At 45.2% G+C, this 19165-nt stretch overlaps 1 protein-coding gene across 1 annotated transcript; it reads right to left on the reverse strand.

Moving 5' to 3' along the window:
• Positions 1-15467: 15467 nt before the first annotated feature.
• Positions 15468-17704, reverse strand: hmx2 (H6 family homeobox 2). Its single transcript, XM_083650442.1, has 2 exons — positions 17372-17704; positions 15468-16418 (listed from the first exon to the last, which is right to left on the reverse strand). Exons 1-2 carry the CDS (start codon positions 17640-17642, stop codon positions 15877-15879), a joined length of 813 nt encoding a protein of 270 aa, XP_083506568.1. The 5' UTR covers positions 17643-17704; the 3' UTR covers positions 15468-15876.
• Between the last annotated feature and the right edge of the window lie 1461 nt (positions 17705-19165).

Raw genomic sequence — 19165 nt, forward strand, 5'->3', positions numbered from 1 at the left:
CGTGGTACCCTGATTACAGTGCTTTGAAAAACATGGTAAAATACCGTCCATCATCAACCAAAGTTGGCAACAGTCTCCCAGATGCAAACGCGCAGCCTTGGAGAAATGATTGCAGTGAGTGTGTATCAATCCTTTTTTGGTTCTGAGTTTTCAATATAAAACGTGGTGAAATGATTCCTGTGAGTGTGTTAGTACTTTTTGAACATTTTCAGCACATTTTAACAAACCGTGATAACACTGATAACCGTGATCATTTTGGTCGCAATAATCGTGATATGAAATGTTCATATCGTTCTATCTCTAGTTCAAACCTTATTGAATTTAAATGGAGAAAAACAGAAGCAGAAAATATAGATGTATTCAGCGTTCGGCTATCTGCACATGTACTATTTCTACTTTGAAGAGGATATCTTCTGAATCGGATCTATAATGTGATGCAAATGCAATTTGCCAGCACTTGTAAAAATGGTCTTAGATTTTTTTTTTTTGCTGTATGGGAAGATCAGTTGGGGGGCAGCCTGAGAAATCATAATGATACTTATCTTCCTTAAGCTTTTTAGAGAGAGAAGCAAAAATGTCTGCAAAGTCTTAATTAGGGCCCTTATAGGAACATCCATCTCTATAAATATTTAACTGAGAGCCGATGGGCTTCAATATATTTCTGGTTGATGGTTATGTTCCCGTATAAACAAGTCAAAATATCAATGTTGTTGTTTTCTGTGTGTCAGATTTTATGTTTAAAATTGATTAGGAAAAAGGTCCAAAAGACACTGTTCAAAAAGGTTAGAGTCTAGCACATGTATGAAATGACCGATGGGTAATCACCAAATAAAATATGCTTCAGCCTGAGCCAACAGAAATGGCCAAAAAAGCACTGATAAATTGCTGTGCTCATTGTGAATTCCATACTCAATTGTGGCATTTTCCAGGGTAAATGGAATAGTACATTAAAGTCTGAATATGTCTGACTTTGGGAGAGTGAATCCATTTTATCTTCTCACTTTCCCCCGCCGCACAGATCTGGCCCCGTGGAAGCCGGCGTATTGCGGTGCTTTCAGTGGGAAAAGGCCATCTTTAGGACCTCTTGATCAATCTGTGACCTTTAAGTACACAGCCATCTCGTAAATAGGAGGGTGCGCTTACAGAGACTTCAAAAGCAAGGGGACCCGATAATTTCAAAATGGAGCGGTGTGGAGTGGCGCTGGTGGGGAGTCCATAAAAGCCTGCCTTGTTCGCCACACACCTCCTCTTTGCTCCACAACAGCCAGTTAGGGTAATAGCTCAGGGGAGAAAGGGAGGGAGAGAGAGAGAGCGAGAGAGAGCGAGAGAGAGAGAGAGAGGGAGGGAGAGAAAAACAGGTAATTACAGGTAATCTTTGGTGGAGGAAGAGCTGATGATCACTACAGTATAACAGATTGTACTGTTCCCTGTTGAAAAACACTGAGGAGACCGGATGTGCTGCTGTCGGCAGGTAACGACAGGGAAATTAGTCTGTAACCTTAAACCTCCATCGCAATCACACAGAAACTCTCTCTCTCTCTCTCTCTCTCTCTCTCTCTCTCATTGAGAGGAGTCATCTAAATGTATGGGTGCTTTATTATATTTCAATCTTTTTTATTTAGATTGGAGCATCGAGTAGAGACAAGTAGCCGTAGTTCAACAAGGAGAACGGCTGACGCAAACAGAAATGTTAGCACGAGAGCCCGACAGAACGAAGTGCTTGAAGTTGTAGGCTAGCTCAGTCGTGCGTCGAAGCTGCATCGTCTATTCATTAAATACTCTCCCACTGTCAAATACGTGTGAAAACGACTGGCTGTTTTGTTTTGACAATTATACTTTTGCTCTGATTTAAACTGACACATTCAAACTATGTCCTCTTGGCAATAAAAGCTTTGCAGTGAAATATGATGTTTAAAAAAAAAATCCATACTCTGTAACAAGATTCCACCATAATTCACATAATAGCCTTGGTTTTCTGTGGCTGGCTGTCCAGCAACATTATCAATTTCCTGCTAAAACCATGTATGTTGAACACCGGCATACAATGGAAGCGCCTCCAACCATTCGGGAAAATGTGAGTCAACCTTTTCCACAAATGACTGTGCATTGATTGCAAACACAATTATTTCTCTTACCCAAACAACACATTTCACACCTTTGCGATTACAGATGAGAGTATTGCAATCCGGTAGCCTATAAATCAGCTCAGCAGCAGACATTTCTGTGAAAAACTTTGTTTTGGTTACCAAAAAAAAAAAAAAGATCATACCAAGGAGTGTAAAATCAAGCACGACTAGATCACCACTACGTCACTTTTTCAAAGCTAAATACTCACAAGCAATATATGAATAGTACACTTAGTGACGGTTAGGTTCCAAATCCTTTGAAAACAGCCTATGCAAAGAGGTACGTTAATAGCTATGATATAAGCAGCCCCACCAGGCAAATAAATAACACTTGAGAGTTTATTGTGGCACGAGGGTATCACTTATATTTCAATGATTTCTTACACGGCTTCTCACATTCACAATGATGATCTACTCCGTGGAAGTGTAGAATTTAGCAGAGCCAGTGTCACTGGAAGAGTTATTGATTATGAGCGGTGTCTCCGTGTGACTAGACGGTGGCCTCCTCACGGTGGGAGTGTTCACTGGATCAATTGGGAGCATTTTGCACCACTTGTACCTGTTTGTAACTGATAAGACAACACTTCAGAGAACTGATAATGATTAGCTGAGGATAAACACAGCCAATCAGCATACTGGGAAGGAGGAAGGCGACGAAGAGGGGGATTTGCCTGGATTGTCCGAATAGACCCTTTTCACGGGGGCCATTTGGTGTCGAAAAGGCAGAATAAACACAGGTCCAAGCAAAACACTAATGAGGGTTTCCAAATTCCAATCGTGGAAGTCGGAAACCCTCATTAGTGTTTTGCTTGCACCTGTGTTTACCCTGCCTTTTTGACACAAAATGGCCCCCGTGAGAAGGGTCTATTCAATGTCACCCACACCACACCTTATAAAAATGCAGTACTATTGTGTTGTTTCATTCAGTCAGTAGTCTCTCTTGCCAGACTCACTGCAGTGGGAGAGAGTCTGGCTGGTAATAGCTCCACTGTGGACTAGCGGGGGAAAAGGCTCTGTTTAATACCTTTACAGCCATCCACCGGGAAGTAGCCTACCATGCAGGCTGGCTTCATTGCACAAGTCCACGTCAACTGTTTTCAGGGTGTAGCAACGAGCTAGCGGCTAGCGCTGCTGTTGTTGTTACTGTTTCAAAGCGGCGCGGGCATTTGAGATCGGCAGATTCGACACGCACGGCAGCAGAGGCATTTGAGATCCACAGATTCGACACGGAGGGAAATCCCAATATATGGTCGCAGCCGGTCAGTCAGAGCGGGTCGGAGCCAATTGCAGAGGTTCAAGGGAGCGGAGTGGGCGGCTGAAATGGTCGGCACCAATGGGAGAGCGAAGTCCACCAGGCTGCTTCAAGCCAGTCAGACTACTCAGTCGGTAGCACGCACACGCACACACACACACACACACACACACACACACACACACACACACACACACACACACATACACACACACACACACTAATTGACGATCACTAAACCACTTTGGTCACCAATGTGCATGATTTGACGACACACAAAGAATAAATTGGTCGCGCCACTGGACAACGGGAGGGAAACGTTAGTGATGCAAGTAGCCAGGACATGAGAAACCTTGTAGCTGCACATTGTGTCTGAAATGCCGTGAGAAGTGTGTGAAGTGGCCGTACTGTTGTGTCACTTAAGACCCATGAGATCACCGCCCGTTTCATCCGCAGCCCATAATAGTGACACGGTGAGCCCATATCCTGATCCTGCCCCAGTTGAAAAGACAGTCATGACATCACTCAGTCTTGACCTAGATGCTAAAGAACCGGCCGGAGGTTACGCCACGCAGTTAAATTAGAAATGGAGGTATACTTGAATGGAGGCCGACAGACGCGATTGGCTGAAGGAAAAAAAGAGAGGAAGCGGGACGATAAAGGTATAACATGGAGTCAATGAGAGCACGATGTTTGAGGCAGGTGGAGGCTGGCCTCTCGTGTGGACGATGTGCGTCGCAGCGTTAACCGTTGTCATGGGAATCCCGGTCGCTTGAAACAGGTCGGAAACATTCGCCGCTGGGTGTTATGTCTTCTGTCAACGCTCCCAAACAATGGCACGCTATAGGCGGCGTAATTCTCACTTTCAGTTTGTTTTCAAAATGACAGTATCACTGGCGCATTACCCACACCCATGCCGTGTCCTGGTTTTTTGAAGTGGGCCTTAGCCGGTGCGTCGTTTTTGTCATGGCCGTTCAAAAGGAATTACCAATAACACAGCTAATAAGAAAAGGCTTGTAATGGATACACGGAGGGGGCGGGGGGGCGGGGGGGGGGTTGTCATCTCGCTACAGTTTAATCTGGCCCGCAGGTACTCCGGCAGTGGAGGAACAAGGTAACGTGAGACTCAAAGATTCGCTGCATTAGTTCTGCTTAGCTAACCGTGAATGCTAATTGCAGGAAGAACAAACTGCTACTCTCCCCTTCTTTTCCTCCCCGCCCGCCGCCCCCCCCTTTGGCCATCCGTGGAGCTGCAGCGGCGAGGCGCACAGAGAGTGTCACACAGCTTTGCTTGGAACGCGAACAAAGGAGGTTGTTATTGAGCCTCCGTCATAGAGAGGTTCAATATGGAGGAGGGGGGGGGGGGGGGGGGGGGGGGGAAGCAGAGTTGAGCAGCATGCAGCCATATAGATTGGGACCCGCGGCCCCCGCAGCCATCGCGTCGTCGTCGTCGTCGTCTCCTGTCACACACTATATATGACAGTTTACAGGGTGAGGCTTCACTCAGGGGGCCGCCTGCCAGAGATAATCCCTTCAATGCACCGCTAACTCTTAGCCACCTCAATGGAGATCTGTCCCCCCCTTCGTGGAGCTGAAGGCATCAAGATACGACTCCATCACAGGGCCACAATGGCTGAAATATGTTTATTGGCTTTTAAGCGACAGGCTTTGAAAGTCATTGTCCCCCCAGGTGCTTGTGGTGGTATCCCTTCTCCAAAGAGCCAACAGAACATAGCAACCCGTTGGGGATTTCAGGTGGAATTAAAAGACTCTAGATCTTCCTAGAATTTGACACTCGCTAATTATCGGTGTGCCGGCGAGGTTGTCAAGGAGCACAAATTGAAGAGTTCTGTGAGGCTGAAATGTCCAAACGATCACCCAGTTAGCAGTCATGTTTTTTTTTAAGATTGTCTACTTGCTCTTTCAGACATCTCTCTGAGACACCGTTGAGTAACTCCATGACACATATCAAGGCGTAACATCGCAACGAAAAGGATCTCTTCCATTCCGACTGAGGAACTCAACCGTGACGTGCCTTTTGTGAGAAAACAAGACAATAAAAGAAAGAGGAGTAAGTATGGGGGGAGTTAAATCCAATACTAATACCGATACTGATCCTAATCTTGGGACAAGGTCAAAGACCCGGTTACACACCAGAGGCTATGCAGGCTCATTGGTGCTGGTCAGCCTGAGCCCGCCAAGGCTGTGATCATCTCTGAGCTTCTGACCTGGGCAACTGAAAGGCCACGAGCCTAGTGGCAACCACTATCTCCTATCAGTCTTCTATCCACACATCTATAGGCTAGCTGGGGGCCCCTCGGGCTAGAGCTATCGTATAGCCACTGTACCCAGCACTGCTGTCTTTACCTCGCAGTGGAGATTTATTGTAATTAGAAGATTCCTTTACAAAAGCTTGGGATCAGCGTTTCTTGAAGGATCTCTGTGCGGTCCCATGGGGGACACCCTTTGATCTCGACCTTTGAACCCCACGGGTTAAGCCTTCCCTTTTGCAAATGGGTTTGACATGACGGACCACTTCCTAATTGGCCAATTGCTCAGTGCCATTTCTGGGTCCTGCTGATTTAACAAGTGTAGCGGTAGGTAGACCTATGGTAGGTCTCTCCACTGTCTTAGCAACACCAGCGTCATGATTTTGAACTAGGTCCTATTTTCCCCCACACAGAAGTGCACAGCGTTCTACATAAGACATGGACATGGTTCGAAATGACAGAACACTGGTGTGCTGTACAGGTTACAAATAATTACATGGGATACAATATAATAGGATACCAAAGCTTTGGACCTTCTTTACAATCTCAGATAAACTCTCTTAAATCCCTTATTGTCTGAGTAGTAAATCCCCCAAATCGCTCCTCTCTTTATGAGGTTGGCGTTAGTCAACATCAGAGTGGCTTGTACGCTTATTCTAGTGGGAGTCCCACATATTTCTCACTGTTCTCCTTTGTCTGCGTTGCCCTGCCTCCTACAGTGTGCTAGCCCAACACGCTGGAGGCTACAGTAGCTCTTAAACCACCAGAGACGTTGGGAGAGAGAGGGCTGGCGGTGTCGAGTCCCACCCTGCAGCGTGGAGTTTTAACCAGGGTTTGTGCCCCTCCCCAACTCCATCCTTTTCCCAATCAGATTAGTACGTCTAATAGTGTGAGGGGAGGTTCTTGCCAGCGGGGGCCTGCAGGCTGAGAAGAACAGGTGGCCAGGTGCTGAAATGGTTTCTGCCACATTGATCTAGAAAGGATCTGGAGGGCTGCAACCATGTTAACTTCGTAGATCCCCGTCATCTGCATCCTATCGTATATGTATATGTATATGTATATGTATATGTATATGTATATGTATATGTATATATAGATATACCGTAGATATAGATATACTGTAGATATATAGATATATATAAATAAGGATATATTTCTCTCTGATTTTTCCAAATTTTCTCCCCAATTATACTTGGCCAAATTATCCCCATGCTGACCTCTTGGCTGCCCCAGTCGCTGCTCCACCCTCTGCTGATCTGCGGAGAGCCGAGACTAGCACCATGCTTCCTCCGACGCATGCGCAGTAGCCAGCCGCTCCTTTTCACCTGACGGGGAGCTTCGCCGGTAGGACGTAGCACGTTGGAGGATCACGCTATTCCCACCAGGTCCCTTCCACCCCGACCAGACGCCCCGACCCACCAGAGGAGGCGCTAGTGCAGCGACCAGGACACATACCCCCAATCCGGCTTCCCACCCGCAGGCACAGCCAATCGTGCCTGTATGGACGCCCGAGCGAGCCGGAGGTAACACGTGGACACGAACCTGCGACCCTCGTGTTGGTAGGCAGGGAATCTACCGCTACACTACCCGGATGCCCATATTTTTTTAATGATTGATCTTAATTGATTATGTCATTACAAGAGTAGCGTATTGCAGCAACGTAATTGCTTGCCTTCGTTCTGCAATTAAACGGAAAAAAAAATTGAAATTACTCCTCCCATACATCTCATCGATATACAATTAAATTCAACCTCAACCTCGGGAGACCTTGAGACACCTTGCTAATCTACCTGGGAGACCGTTACTCAGGTGGAATCTCCAGTCACCTTTCCCGCAGACCCCTGTAGGGGTTAGTCACCTGCAGAAGCATGGGAATGCCCCCTGACAAAATAGCTCGACCCCAACACACAGGGAACGTGGCTCACCAGCCGCCTAGCACCGAGACGGATTGTTTAGGGGGGCGCAGAATTAGTCGGACCCGGGGATCCTCGGCCTGGGGGCCCGCCCGGCTAATTACTTTCTAATGTGACGACCATTCTTTTGAAGAGCTGTTTTCTCACTGGCCAAATCTCTTTAAAAGCATCTCGGGGGTGCGATGGGGGGCCGAGTGGGAGTGCGCTGTGGCGGGCCACACCAGGGCCAGAGGGGGGGCTCGGGTTACACCCCTGCCTGCCGTGATGCATTGTTGGTGGGACGCCCAGGCTCCAGTGCTCCCCCTCCTCCTCCACCACCACCTCCGTCCCGCTCCTCTCATCACTGTCCCTCCAGCCCAGCCGAGAGAGAGGCTGCCGCAGAGCCGCGCAGAAACTCTGACACCAGTCCAGAGGATGCACTCTGCACATGAAACCTTAGCCTCAACTAATGGTTACAAATGTGTTTTCAAAGAAGTCCCAGGTCTCCCCGTATACACCATAGACTCAGTCTGCTGTGTGCATGTATATATACACTCATACTCATTGGGGCCCGTGCACATTGGCAGATACAATTATGGATTATTGGTGTTGCTGAGCTGAGAGTCTTACAAAGAACTATATAAATGTTGAGATACGCGACTCCTGTTTGAGTTCATATTCCTGTGGGGGAGACACAACAAGAAATGAGAGACAGTTTATATTTAAACTGTCAAATGTCAGCTCGTCAGTTTGTCATCATCAAAATGATGGAATATTAATCAACGGCAATGAAAACTAACCGTGCTGTGATTTAATTATTTGAAAGGAAATGCTTCTGAGAAACAACAACGTGCAAAAGAAATGAAGATGTTTTGTGTCTTGTTTGACTTGTGAGGCGGGAGTATTTTGGAATCGCAGGTGTCTTGTGGCTTTGACTGACACTTCACACGGATTTGCCTGACCCCGTGCTTTCTTTCTCCCACTCCCTCAAAGACAACATATTCCCTTCCAGGGGAGTGATCCCTAATTAGCTGTCAGCTGATAGCGTGCTGCTTTCATTGTGCTCCCCGTTGCCGCGCCGCAGGCTATGTGGTCAGCCGTCAGTCTCGGGCTGAAGTGACAGTTCATCTCTCTATACACCAGCTACACCCCCGGAGCTGAAAGAGACCACTTGGTTCTTACAAAGAGACCCTGACTCGCCATATTAAAGAGAGAACCCCGTGATCACATCTCATAACAAACAGATCGCTGGCCCGGGACACACGGACTCACAGAGAGAGGCTCAACTTGAAGATCTCGCTGCGCCCTCTCAAACAAAAACAATAGCCGGTGATATCTTTGTCTCCTGCTCCGATAGACGACTGACTGGATTTGGATCTGAATTATTTAGTGAGCCTTTTGTGTTTGGCAGTTTGTTCCATGCAGGTGATTTTAATGGAGGAAAGACACATCTTGTATCGGGTTTCCACCAACATCCAATGAATCTGACAAAAACCTGTGGAAAATCTCAGTCACATTTCGCCACATGTGTGCGAAAAATAACCATCCTTTCCTATGTTTCCCAGTAAAAGCCATATCTTCTAACTTCACAGGATATGGCAGACAGGTCATTCCTGATAGAAAAGATATGATTTCTTCCTGTCTTGTCTGTTGGCTTCACTGCAGGTCTCCTTCCAGACAGTTCCAGTATCCAACCCGGGCAGCAGAGGGACCTTGTTTGAAGGTCGTGTCAGCACCGGGGCGTAAACGTTAGACCCTCTTGTGGTCGGGGTAAATGTACATGGCCGCCCTGCGGGGAGCGCTCCTTCCCTCTCTTTAATCGGCGTGTAACAGGCCCTTGTAGAGCCAAACTGTCTGCGACACATCAGCACTTAGGGAAGAAAAAAAAACCTTCGGCCAACCCCCTGCTACAGCTGCGGTCGGGAGTATGGCAGCCAGACCATTTTACGGGGACAACGAGGTCTGCTGGCTGGAGGAGGGGAACAGGCAAAGACTCAACCACCTCCACTCTCAGACAGAATCCACACATTTTGTCATCTCTGTGATTTGGGATCTTCAACTTTGATGAAGATGTCTCTCACTCTCTCTCTCTCTCTCTCTCTCTCTCACTCTCTCTCTCCTTCCACTCAGCTAGAAACAAGGATAGGAATCTCCTGATGATGTTATCTTAAGGTACACATTTTGGCGCTGCTCCATTGACGGTGAATTGGAGAGCAACTTTATCAACACAGTGACATCAATGCCAGTGGGATTTTATGTCACTGCTGTTTGCACTTCCTGCTCCTTAAATGTTAACACTACACTAAATAAACCTCATTTGGTTGTTCAAACTCCAATAAATATTGCGTCAGTCCAAGAGTCAGTCTGCAGCTCATCGTCAGTATAAAGGAGCTGCCTCGACATGACATTATTACAAAATACAATCTTTTCCCTCTGAGGTTAAGCCTTTTGTTATTTAATTTGTGAATCTGTATGTTTCCGTGACTCTTTAATCTACATATCGCACTCGTCTCAAAATGATTTTCTGAGCACTAAATTTGCCTTTTTCTTCACGCTTCACTATAGTCAGTTGTCCTCCAACACCTATACATGTATTGTGCACATACATCCTCCTTAGTAAATAAACACCTCCTATGTTAACGAGACAAAATAAACAAACAGAACATACACAACAGACTTCTCTCTGTCGGTGAAACCAATCATTTGAGGGAGCCGAGAAAGCGAGCTTAACCGTTCTAATGCTCCAGCCGAGAAACTTAATTTACCAATTTGCGGGAAGGCAAGATGGCAGGAAACAAGCCAATTTGCCACGTGCGCAGCAGCGCACACACAAACCCCAGCCACGCTCCCCCCCCGGCCTCCTGAGAGGGTAATTACCCCAGAAGAAGAATGCCATGCTGGATTAAGATGTAGCCGCATCAAAACGAGGGAGACAGCCTCGTTACCAGTAATTATGAGGGAATTAGAAACATCATTTAACTAAACGAGCAAATAATGTCCAGGATATTGAAGAAGCTGCCTGCACTTCTGCAGACCACTGCAAGTCCCATTACAAAAATTGTAGGTCTTTAATAGAATAATGACGTGTTTTATCTCCCCTGCTTCTCTCTGAGAGGGTCTTGGAGGAGAGGAGAGGCATAGAGGGGGGAAGGGATGTGAGAAACAACTGTTGCAGAGCTCTCTATGTGACATTGGTGTGGTCTCACTCTTGAGTGTGTCGCATAAGGCCTAAAAGATCATCCTCCTATTATCCTTACGAATACAACAGAAAATTGCACCTCACATCCATTATTGTGTCAATGGAAATGGACTTGTGTCTCTAGAATAACGCTGACTTCCCTGCAAGGGCTGCTATGGTTTGATGCATACTGGTCAGTAAATGGCACTTCAAAATGGGCAATTAAAGAAATGGTTGGCAATTTACCAATGAGGCGTAATGACATTTTCCATTAAAGCCCTAATCCATATTATTTTCATTTTTTCTTCTTCTTTTTGGCAAATTTTGTTCTTCAGAAGTTTAACTTACAGATTAAAAAGCTTTCCAAAACTCATTGTGGCGCAAAATACCGAGCTATTTTCTCCGGGGTTGACAAGCATTACATGTGGAAACATGTGGAAATTACTTTGAAAACTATGGGCTTGCCAGTCAGTCAATTTAAGGAAAAAAGAAATGCTTCAGACTTGCTTGGTTTCAATTCAACCAACTGAAAAATTGGATTGTTTTAAATGCTTACTTCTTTCTTCCAAAGGTCGATGCGTTCTGTCTTGAATTAAACAATTCAGGATGAATGCTAGGCCTGCTTCATTAACTGTTCAATAGTGGTTTAACCTCACATTTTCAATTGATTGAATTGAAAGTGAACTGCCAAATTGGATTGCTTTGGGAGTGTGGATCGGGCCTTTAAAGCAGTGGTTCTCAAATGGGGGTCCAGGGACCCCCAGGGGTCCTTGGGGGGGGTGGGGGGGGGGGGGGGGGAGGGGGGTTCCAGGGGGTCCAGGGGGTCCCCAAACCAAAAGGGGAGTCATTCATTTTCGCTATAATTCCATTCATAAGTAACACAATGACTATTTTGGTCATGGGTTTTATACACTTTCTGTAATAAAACATCTAAAGCATCAATCTTATTGGGGGACCGTGGGACAAAATCCTATGAAATGGGGGTCCATGGTCAAATTTGTGTCAGTTTAGGGGTCCCTCGTGTGAAAGAAATTGAGAACCACTGCTTTAAAGTACCACAATCCTCGAAATAATTTCCCAAAATTAACCAAAATACAACAGGTTTGCAATGAAAATATAATATAATGTAGTAGTTAGTAGACATTGTCCATGTTGCATTGGCCATTTCCCTGTGGCTGCATGGTGGTAACATATTCCTGTCCTCAGAAAAGGGGGGGGGGGGGGGGGGGGGGGCAAATACAATTTCCCTTCAGCCCCTTCATTTCCAGTTGATATAAAACAGAATCATGAAAAATCACTTCTGGTCCACGCTCTCCTTTTTAACCATTAACCCATAAATACAGGAGCTGGTTAGAATCGGCGGATGACAGGGCCTGCCTCAAAAACCTCGTTACCCTCCCCCCGCAAATTCATTTAGGCAGCAAAACAGGTCTTGAGAGTTGTCTGGCTTAACGCATGGCGATCGCTTTTCAAACTCCTTGTCGTCTTGAGGCAGAGTGGAGGCTCTGCATCTGCTCGCAGCATGGTGTTGTACTTCATATTATCCTCCCCGCTCTCATAGAAAACTACACAAATCCACCCTCTTTGAAAATCAAATGCCAGTCAATGTTAGGGGTGTCGAAATGAATCGTTTAATCGGTGCATCGCGATGCGGATGTGTGAATCGAATCGTAGACAGATGAATCGTTGAATCGTTTATGTTTAAATTTCTGTTGACATTCAGATTTTAAAGCACTTTCTAAGTAAAAAAGGGACTTGATATGTATCTGAGTGCTTGTATGAATTGATGAAAAAGTAGCCATGTGCAGTAATAATATAGAGAATTGAGGATGTGATACTTGGAGCGGCAATACTTTGAGCTGTATCGAGATGCATCGTGATGCATCGTGGAATCGAGTCGAATCGTTGACAGATGAATCATAATCGAATTGAATCGTGAGGCCAGTGAAGATTCACAGCCATGTGAGGAGGTAGTTGAGGAAGTAAAAGCACTCATTCAAATAAACGATCAAGGGGCAGAATATGTAAATATTTTATTTGCTCTAATGAGACATTCACAATATAGGTGGAGAACCATGAATTTAAAAAAGTAAACTGATAGTCAGTGCAACTTGTTGAAATTGAATGTGGTCTCTAGTAAGTTGGTGTTGGTCTGCATCTGTAAAGGAGCTGGAGGTTTTCCTATAGTTCATTAAAACCCCGTAAATACTCTCTCAAAAATATCCTCAGGATCAATTTGCCCAAAGCCTCCCTCCTTCGCCTCTGCCTCTCTGCACTGTGTGTAGCCCACAGCTTCCATTACGCCCGTCATAAATTACAGCGCACATGAATTACACTTGCTTTTCACCTTAGCAGGCAGCTCTGATGAATCCTAAGGCACAACACATCATCTCAACAAATCTTCATCACCACGCCAGTCGCTGTCTCTTTGCCGTTTAAACCACTTCAAATCATTTTCATTGCCCTGCTATTAAAATTTGTAATTCACACCTGCCATTGCGGTGATACATAGTTACACAGAACCCCCCCCCCATATGCCCCTATTTCTCTCACTCTGTCTTTCTTTCTCTTTCTCTCTTGCTCTATTCTCTCTTTAGCTCATCACTGCATCTCCTATGTCTCTCTCTCTCTCTCTCTCTCTCTCTCTTGTAAATCAAACAACCTCAGGTGACAGGTCATGCAGATTTGCCACAAGTCAGCGGGGTGCAAACATCCATCCCTGAGAGCGGCGCATTGCCGTCACACCTGGTGACATAATGACCACTGGGAAACTAATAAACAGCTTCATTCAACCAAAGCTATTGCTCCTTTTCATAAGCGTTGTGGTCTCTCATCCTTCTCTCTCTCCCCTCTCTCCCCTCTCTCCCTCTCTCCTATCTGTCACAAATTCATCCTCCATGCTGCAGCTCACCTCTTCGCATGGTGCTGGAGTTATCCATAAATCACAGCTGTTGTCTAACGCTATCCATTTTCCCAGAAACACAGGGCGGCTGTTGCAGAAATTGGGTCAGGCATAATCTGCAGGGCAATAGAGCCTGGCTAGTCATGAGTCTGCTAGGTAATGTAGCCATTAGCACACACAGTGAGAGATTGGTGGCATGAGAGGGAAGGGGGGGGGGGGGGGGGGTCCCTTGTCCATGACGTGACACCCCCAAAAAAAATCTGGCAAATGACACGGTTTTATCGCTCCCCATCAACCATGGGACATTTGTGTTTGCGTGTGTGTGTTTCTGTGCAAGCTTGTATTTGTGGTGTGTGTGTGTGTGTGTGTGTGTGTGTGTGTGTGTGTGTGTGTGTGTGTGTGTGTGTGTGTGTGTGCGTGTGCTGAATTGTCTCATAAAATAGTCAATTTAACTTTGACAATACAAAACGTTGCAGTGGCATCTCTGGCTTCTTGCAAACCTTAAGCTTCTTATAATGAACAAGACTCATCTGGTGTCCAGAATTCGAGGTGTAACTGATACAGTAATTTATTACATAGATGGGGGAACAGGGACCGGCTTCGCTAAATGACGACGAGAGTCTTGAACTTTGACAATATGCCTCTTTATTAGGTTTCCCCTTACAAGGCCTGATGCTCGAGAGGCCTATAGTGCAGACTTCAAATGACAGAAGATCCCGCCCAGGGGCACGATTGGCTATAATGGTGTGCATCTCTTTTCCCCACTGCTCTGCAATAGGTTTTACCTGCCGCTAGTTAAATCTGTATTACCATTATAAGGTAGGCCTATAGACTGTTTTACCTAGTTAAATCTGGATTACCATTATGAGGTATATAGGCCTAGTCTCTGCTAACCTGACGCTGCCAGATGGACGGTTTAGCTCCACATTACATTTCACTAAACCAGTGTCTCTGCTTTGTGATTCATAAACGGGGGTCTGTGGTAATGAGCAGTGTTTAAAATCTGAAAATACACCTTGAAAATCTCTGAAACTCTGCAGAATAAATATAACTGCATTTTTAGACAGTTAGAGATCCTATTGGTTGCAGTGTTTGGGTGGCAAAAAACTGGGGGTTTTGGGAAAAACAACTATGTTGCCCTACATCCCTATTGGTTTCCCCTCGTTTACAACAAACTGTGATGAATAGAAATATTGTTTAACAGTTGTCAACAGGCTCACATGATATTATTTGATGCATTGCATAGATTTGTTGGGTATATACAAAAAAGCAGCAATGTTAATGGTAATGCCTTGGATTGCTTATTGCTCATAGTTCACATTTCAGTGAAGCCATGGTCAAAAATCAAAAGCTGTCTGATCTGACTATAGCCTAACACATTTCAACACACCTCGAAGAAAAAATTGCCAGGTGAGAAAAGAATAACCCCAGCTCTGCAACAAAACACCATTCACTGTTGACGGCACCATGAGGCAAATTGTTAGTATATGAAGTTTATTAGACATTAAAGCTTATAATATCATGTTTGTAATGTTGCAGTGGTGTGCTTTGACGTTTATGGGTTCAAGAGAATGATACCAACAAAAGTTGATTTTAAAATTAAGAACATGAGACTTGACTGCCCCTTGACTATACTGCCCTTAAGTGTTATAGGATACTGTAAATATAGGTTTTGATAGTCCGTATTGTCATATTTAAATGAAATACTACACCAAATAAAATCAAGCAAACCCAGTGTTCACTGAAATAGAAAATTTATTGAATGAGAAGGTTATTATTGAAGGTCTAAATTACAATAGAAACAATGATGTTTTTTCCTCAAATGGAAGAATTGTTTTTCCTGTCAGCATAAGTTCATTCAAGTCAGTAAAATCATATGACTGATGCTCCGCAGTATCTGACAACCAATCATATAACACGGTTCAAACGCACCAGACTTCGTTGTTGTGGAACCACACTCCAATACAGTTTTCTTTAATGTGATATGAAGGCTAAATTCCCATAATAACGTACTATTTTTAAAAGGAGGATCAGGAAAATAAAATAAAGTACAAAATCATTATAATTAATAATTATACACATGGTGTATTTATACATAGGGAAGCTTGATTGCTTTCTTGTGAGACATACAGTTGCTGCATAATAATATCCTCAACAAATAAAGTGATATAATATACACGGGTTATGTCAAGACATTTATAAGGATGTATTGTTTTGTAATGCGCTTTTACGCGCGACTGCTGTGTGGCCATAGAGTCAATACTCGATCTTGTTATACAGGTTGTATAAAGGTAACGCTGGCAGGTTGCTCCCCGGGTAATACAGAGGCGTTGGAAAAGCGATAGACCTGGGAACCGGAACCCGCAGTAAGGAGTTATCTCTGAAAATCAACGGCATCCCCACGAGTGTCTGTGCGGAGGCGTGCGCCATGTTGGCCGCCTCCAGTTCGGCCGAGAGCTGCCGTTTCCATTTGTTCCTCCGGTTCTGAAACCACGTCTTGACCTGAGTCTCGGTCAGCTGCAGGCTGGAGGCGAGGCAGGCCCGCTCCGAACTGCTCAGGTAGCGCTTCATGTCGAAGGTGGACTCCAGCTGGTACACCTGGCTCCGGGAGAACACCGTGCGCGTCTTCTTCTTGGCCGAGTTGCCCCCCTGCTTGTCCGCAGCGTCCGTCTGTCGCTCCTCCGACAGAGGCGACATCTGATGGCACGCTCTCTCCTGCTCCTCTTTATAATCCTGCAGCAGCGGCTGGGGCCGCCTTGCGTGCCCGTCACTGCCAGACAGAAGTCCTTTTGATGGACCTGAACGGGGGCAGGCAGGGGAGGATGAAATGGTGAATTTTAAAAGCGACATATTTTTATTATTATTTTTATTATTTTTATTTATATATTTTGTCGTGTTTAGGAAGGATCAGACAACCTGCACCGGCTCATTTAATAGACGTATCAGTTATCTCTCTTGAGCGTGCATGTGTTACACATTTGCATAAGAATGCATGCATGATATTGAGACTTGCTTCTAAAACCAGGCATTTTAACTAGGCAAAAAAAAATCCCATTACAAATTTTTTCGCCATCCATATGAGAGTTCGTCAAGTGTGAACTTTGGCTTCCTAAATCGACTGCTGAAAGCCTGTGACTTTTTAAAATAAACAATTCAATACGAGTACGCTCGGTGTGCAGTAGGCTATTAATTAAATCGGGCTATATTTAACGCTCAATTGACGACATGTAGTGCAGTCATTGTGAAAACATGTTTAATCAATTAGCAGACTCAATTAAATTTGAAATGAGAGGAAACACAGAAGGCTAATTATTTGACCTTTCCACTCTTCGCTGCAGCAGCAATGATACACATGCACAAATCAAGTGGATGGGCGGCATATGAATGTTACAGTCACAAACATACAGAAGTATAGGCTATAGCACCTACTTAAAACAAGTAGACCGTTCTGTTTTATTTTCCTTTGCCGTGTAGCCTACTCTGAAAACGATCAATAAGTATAGGCCTACTCCTACCATCTTTTGCCAGTGATAATATAGCTAATATAATGTGCCAATAAATATGTAATAACAATGTAATAACAGTTTATTATTACATTTCCTTTTGCTATAGGCTACAGATCATCTATTTTTTTTATTTAGATGTTTAACAATTTCGTGCATGCACAGCAGAAAACATCCTGCTTACTTCCACCCGAGCAATAATAGGCTTATATGATGATGACGATTATTATTAGTATAAACTCCCTTACCTAAACATGAGAAATGATGGGCTCGGTGCTGGGTGCATGGCTCGCTGTGGCCCGTGTCGGAGCAGAAGCAGTCCGCTGAGTCCTCCCCGCCGCTGCACTCCTCCTCGGACGACACCGACAGAGAGCGCCTCCGTGGCGGCGGCGGTCCCTTGGAGAGCTCCTTGGCTCCGGAGCGCGGCGCAACGGACGGCGTTCCCAAAATCGACTGGATGGTAAAGCTGGAAATCGGGCCCGAAGAGCACTTGCTCCCGCTGTCTTCTGCGCTACTCATTCTCGCTTCATAACAGTATTGGAGTATTGGCTGAATCTGTCTCCCCCTTGTATTCCGTTATTATTGATTTCTACAAGGTCGGTGCGTAAAATATACCTAACGCGTCTCTCTTTTTAATTGCGTAGTTTGATGGTGAAGGAGTTGGAGTTGTTTTTTCTGGAGCTCGGGGAACATGAGTGTATTCCTGGTGCACCTCCTCACGCTCTGGATCAGAGGCAGGCTGGTTGCGTCGCTTCATTTGCATGTAGGTAAGCTCCTCCTGGGCCAATCACACCCTCCAACTTCAGCCCGCAAATTTCAAACTCCTGTCAACGTCTGGAGATAGACCGAAGAGCGAGATCGCCGAAGTGCTCAGTGCTCATTAATACCGACACTTCTGACTCATAGGCTGCCACATTTTCTTAGCACAAACTTAAATGTGAATATGCTATTGTCCAATAGTAAAGGGAGAAGATGGGCTATAGATGATGATGGTGATGGTGGTGCATGGTGTGTGTGTGTGTGTGTGTGTGTGTGTGTGTGTGTGTGTGTGTGTGTGTGTGTGTGTGTGTGTGTGCGTGTGTGTGTGTGTGTGTGTGTGTGTGTGTGTGTGTGTGTGTGTGTGTGTGTGTGTGTGTGTGTGAGTGTGTGAGAGAGAGAGAGAGAGAATCAGAATCAGAATCAGAATCAGAATCAGAAAGACTTTAATGATCCCGGGGGGAAATTGGGACAAGTTACAGTTGCTCGTTCACATAACACACATAGCATAAAATAAAATACACAGTAGTAATGCGATAGTAAAGAAAGAACACAACATAGCATGGAATAAACATATGTGCTAATTTCCCTCAACTCGTCCACAATGGTTATAAGGGGGTTGAACTTTGCTGAATGTGTCCCTTTTGATGAGATAGCCTATACATCTTTCTTCATAGGTTAATTATTGCACATAATAACCAAAAAAAAGCATTTAATATGACCAAAATATTCCATATATCAGAATAGGCTAGTGTTTTTTTTATTGTGTAATATGATTTATGAAAATAAGATAGGCTACATGTTTATCAACCAACCTGTGCAGCCTGCTGGCTTTAGTCAATTGGAGGATGACCTCAAGAAATCTCATGTCTGCTTATTGTATTATAGATGGTGAATTGGTCGGGCCGATCATACAGACATGCATATACAGTCTTGGAACTAATATAGAGGCCTAACTCATTTTCCATGAAAATAATAAACTCATTGCGCGTCCATTATCTGCGATTAAGAATTAATTTGATCATTACTGAGTTAATCTGCCTCGTGACGCGCGTGGAGTGGAGGCCAGCTAATTGATTGACTAATTGATTGGAGGTGGAGGGGGGTGTGGGGTAGAGAGGGTGCGTGTGTGTGTGTGTGGGGGGGGGGGGGGTCAAGGCAAGGAGCGCACCATCACCCCCCCCCCCCCTCTCTCTCTCTCTCTCCCTCTCCCTCTCCCTCTCCCTCTCTCTCTCTGTGTCTCTCTCCTGTGTGTCTGGGCGGGACAGCTGCGGGGCTTGAGTTGG

This window comes from Poromitra crassiceps, assembly GCF_964638095.1.
Source record: "Poromitra crassiceps genome assembly, chromosome: 14".
Taxonomy (NCBI): domain Eukaryota; kingdom Metazoa; phylum Chordata; class Actinopteri; order Beryciformes; family Melamphaidae; genus Poromitra; species Poromitra crassiceps.

Excerpts from the sequence above, each read along its gene's own strand:
- hmx2 (XM_083650442.1), bottom strand. The coding sequence starts at position 17,642 with ATGAGTAGCGCAGAAGACAGCGGGAGCAAGTGCTCTTCGGGCCCGATT. Across the intron at positions 16,419-17,371 it reads CCATCATTTCTCATGTTTAG|GTCCATCAAAAGGACTTCTG; the intron begins GTAAGGGAGTTT and ends GCCCCCGTTCAG.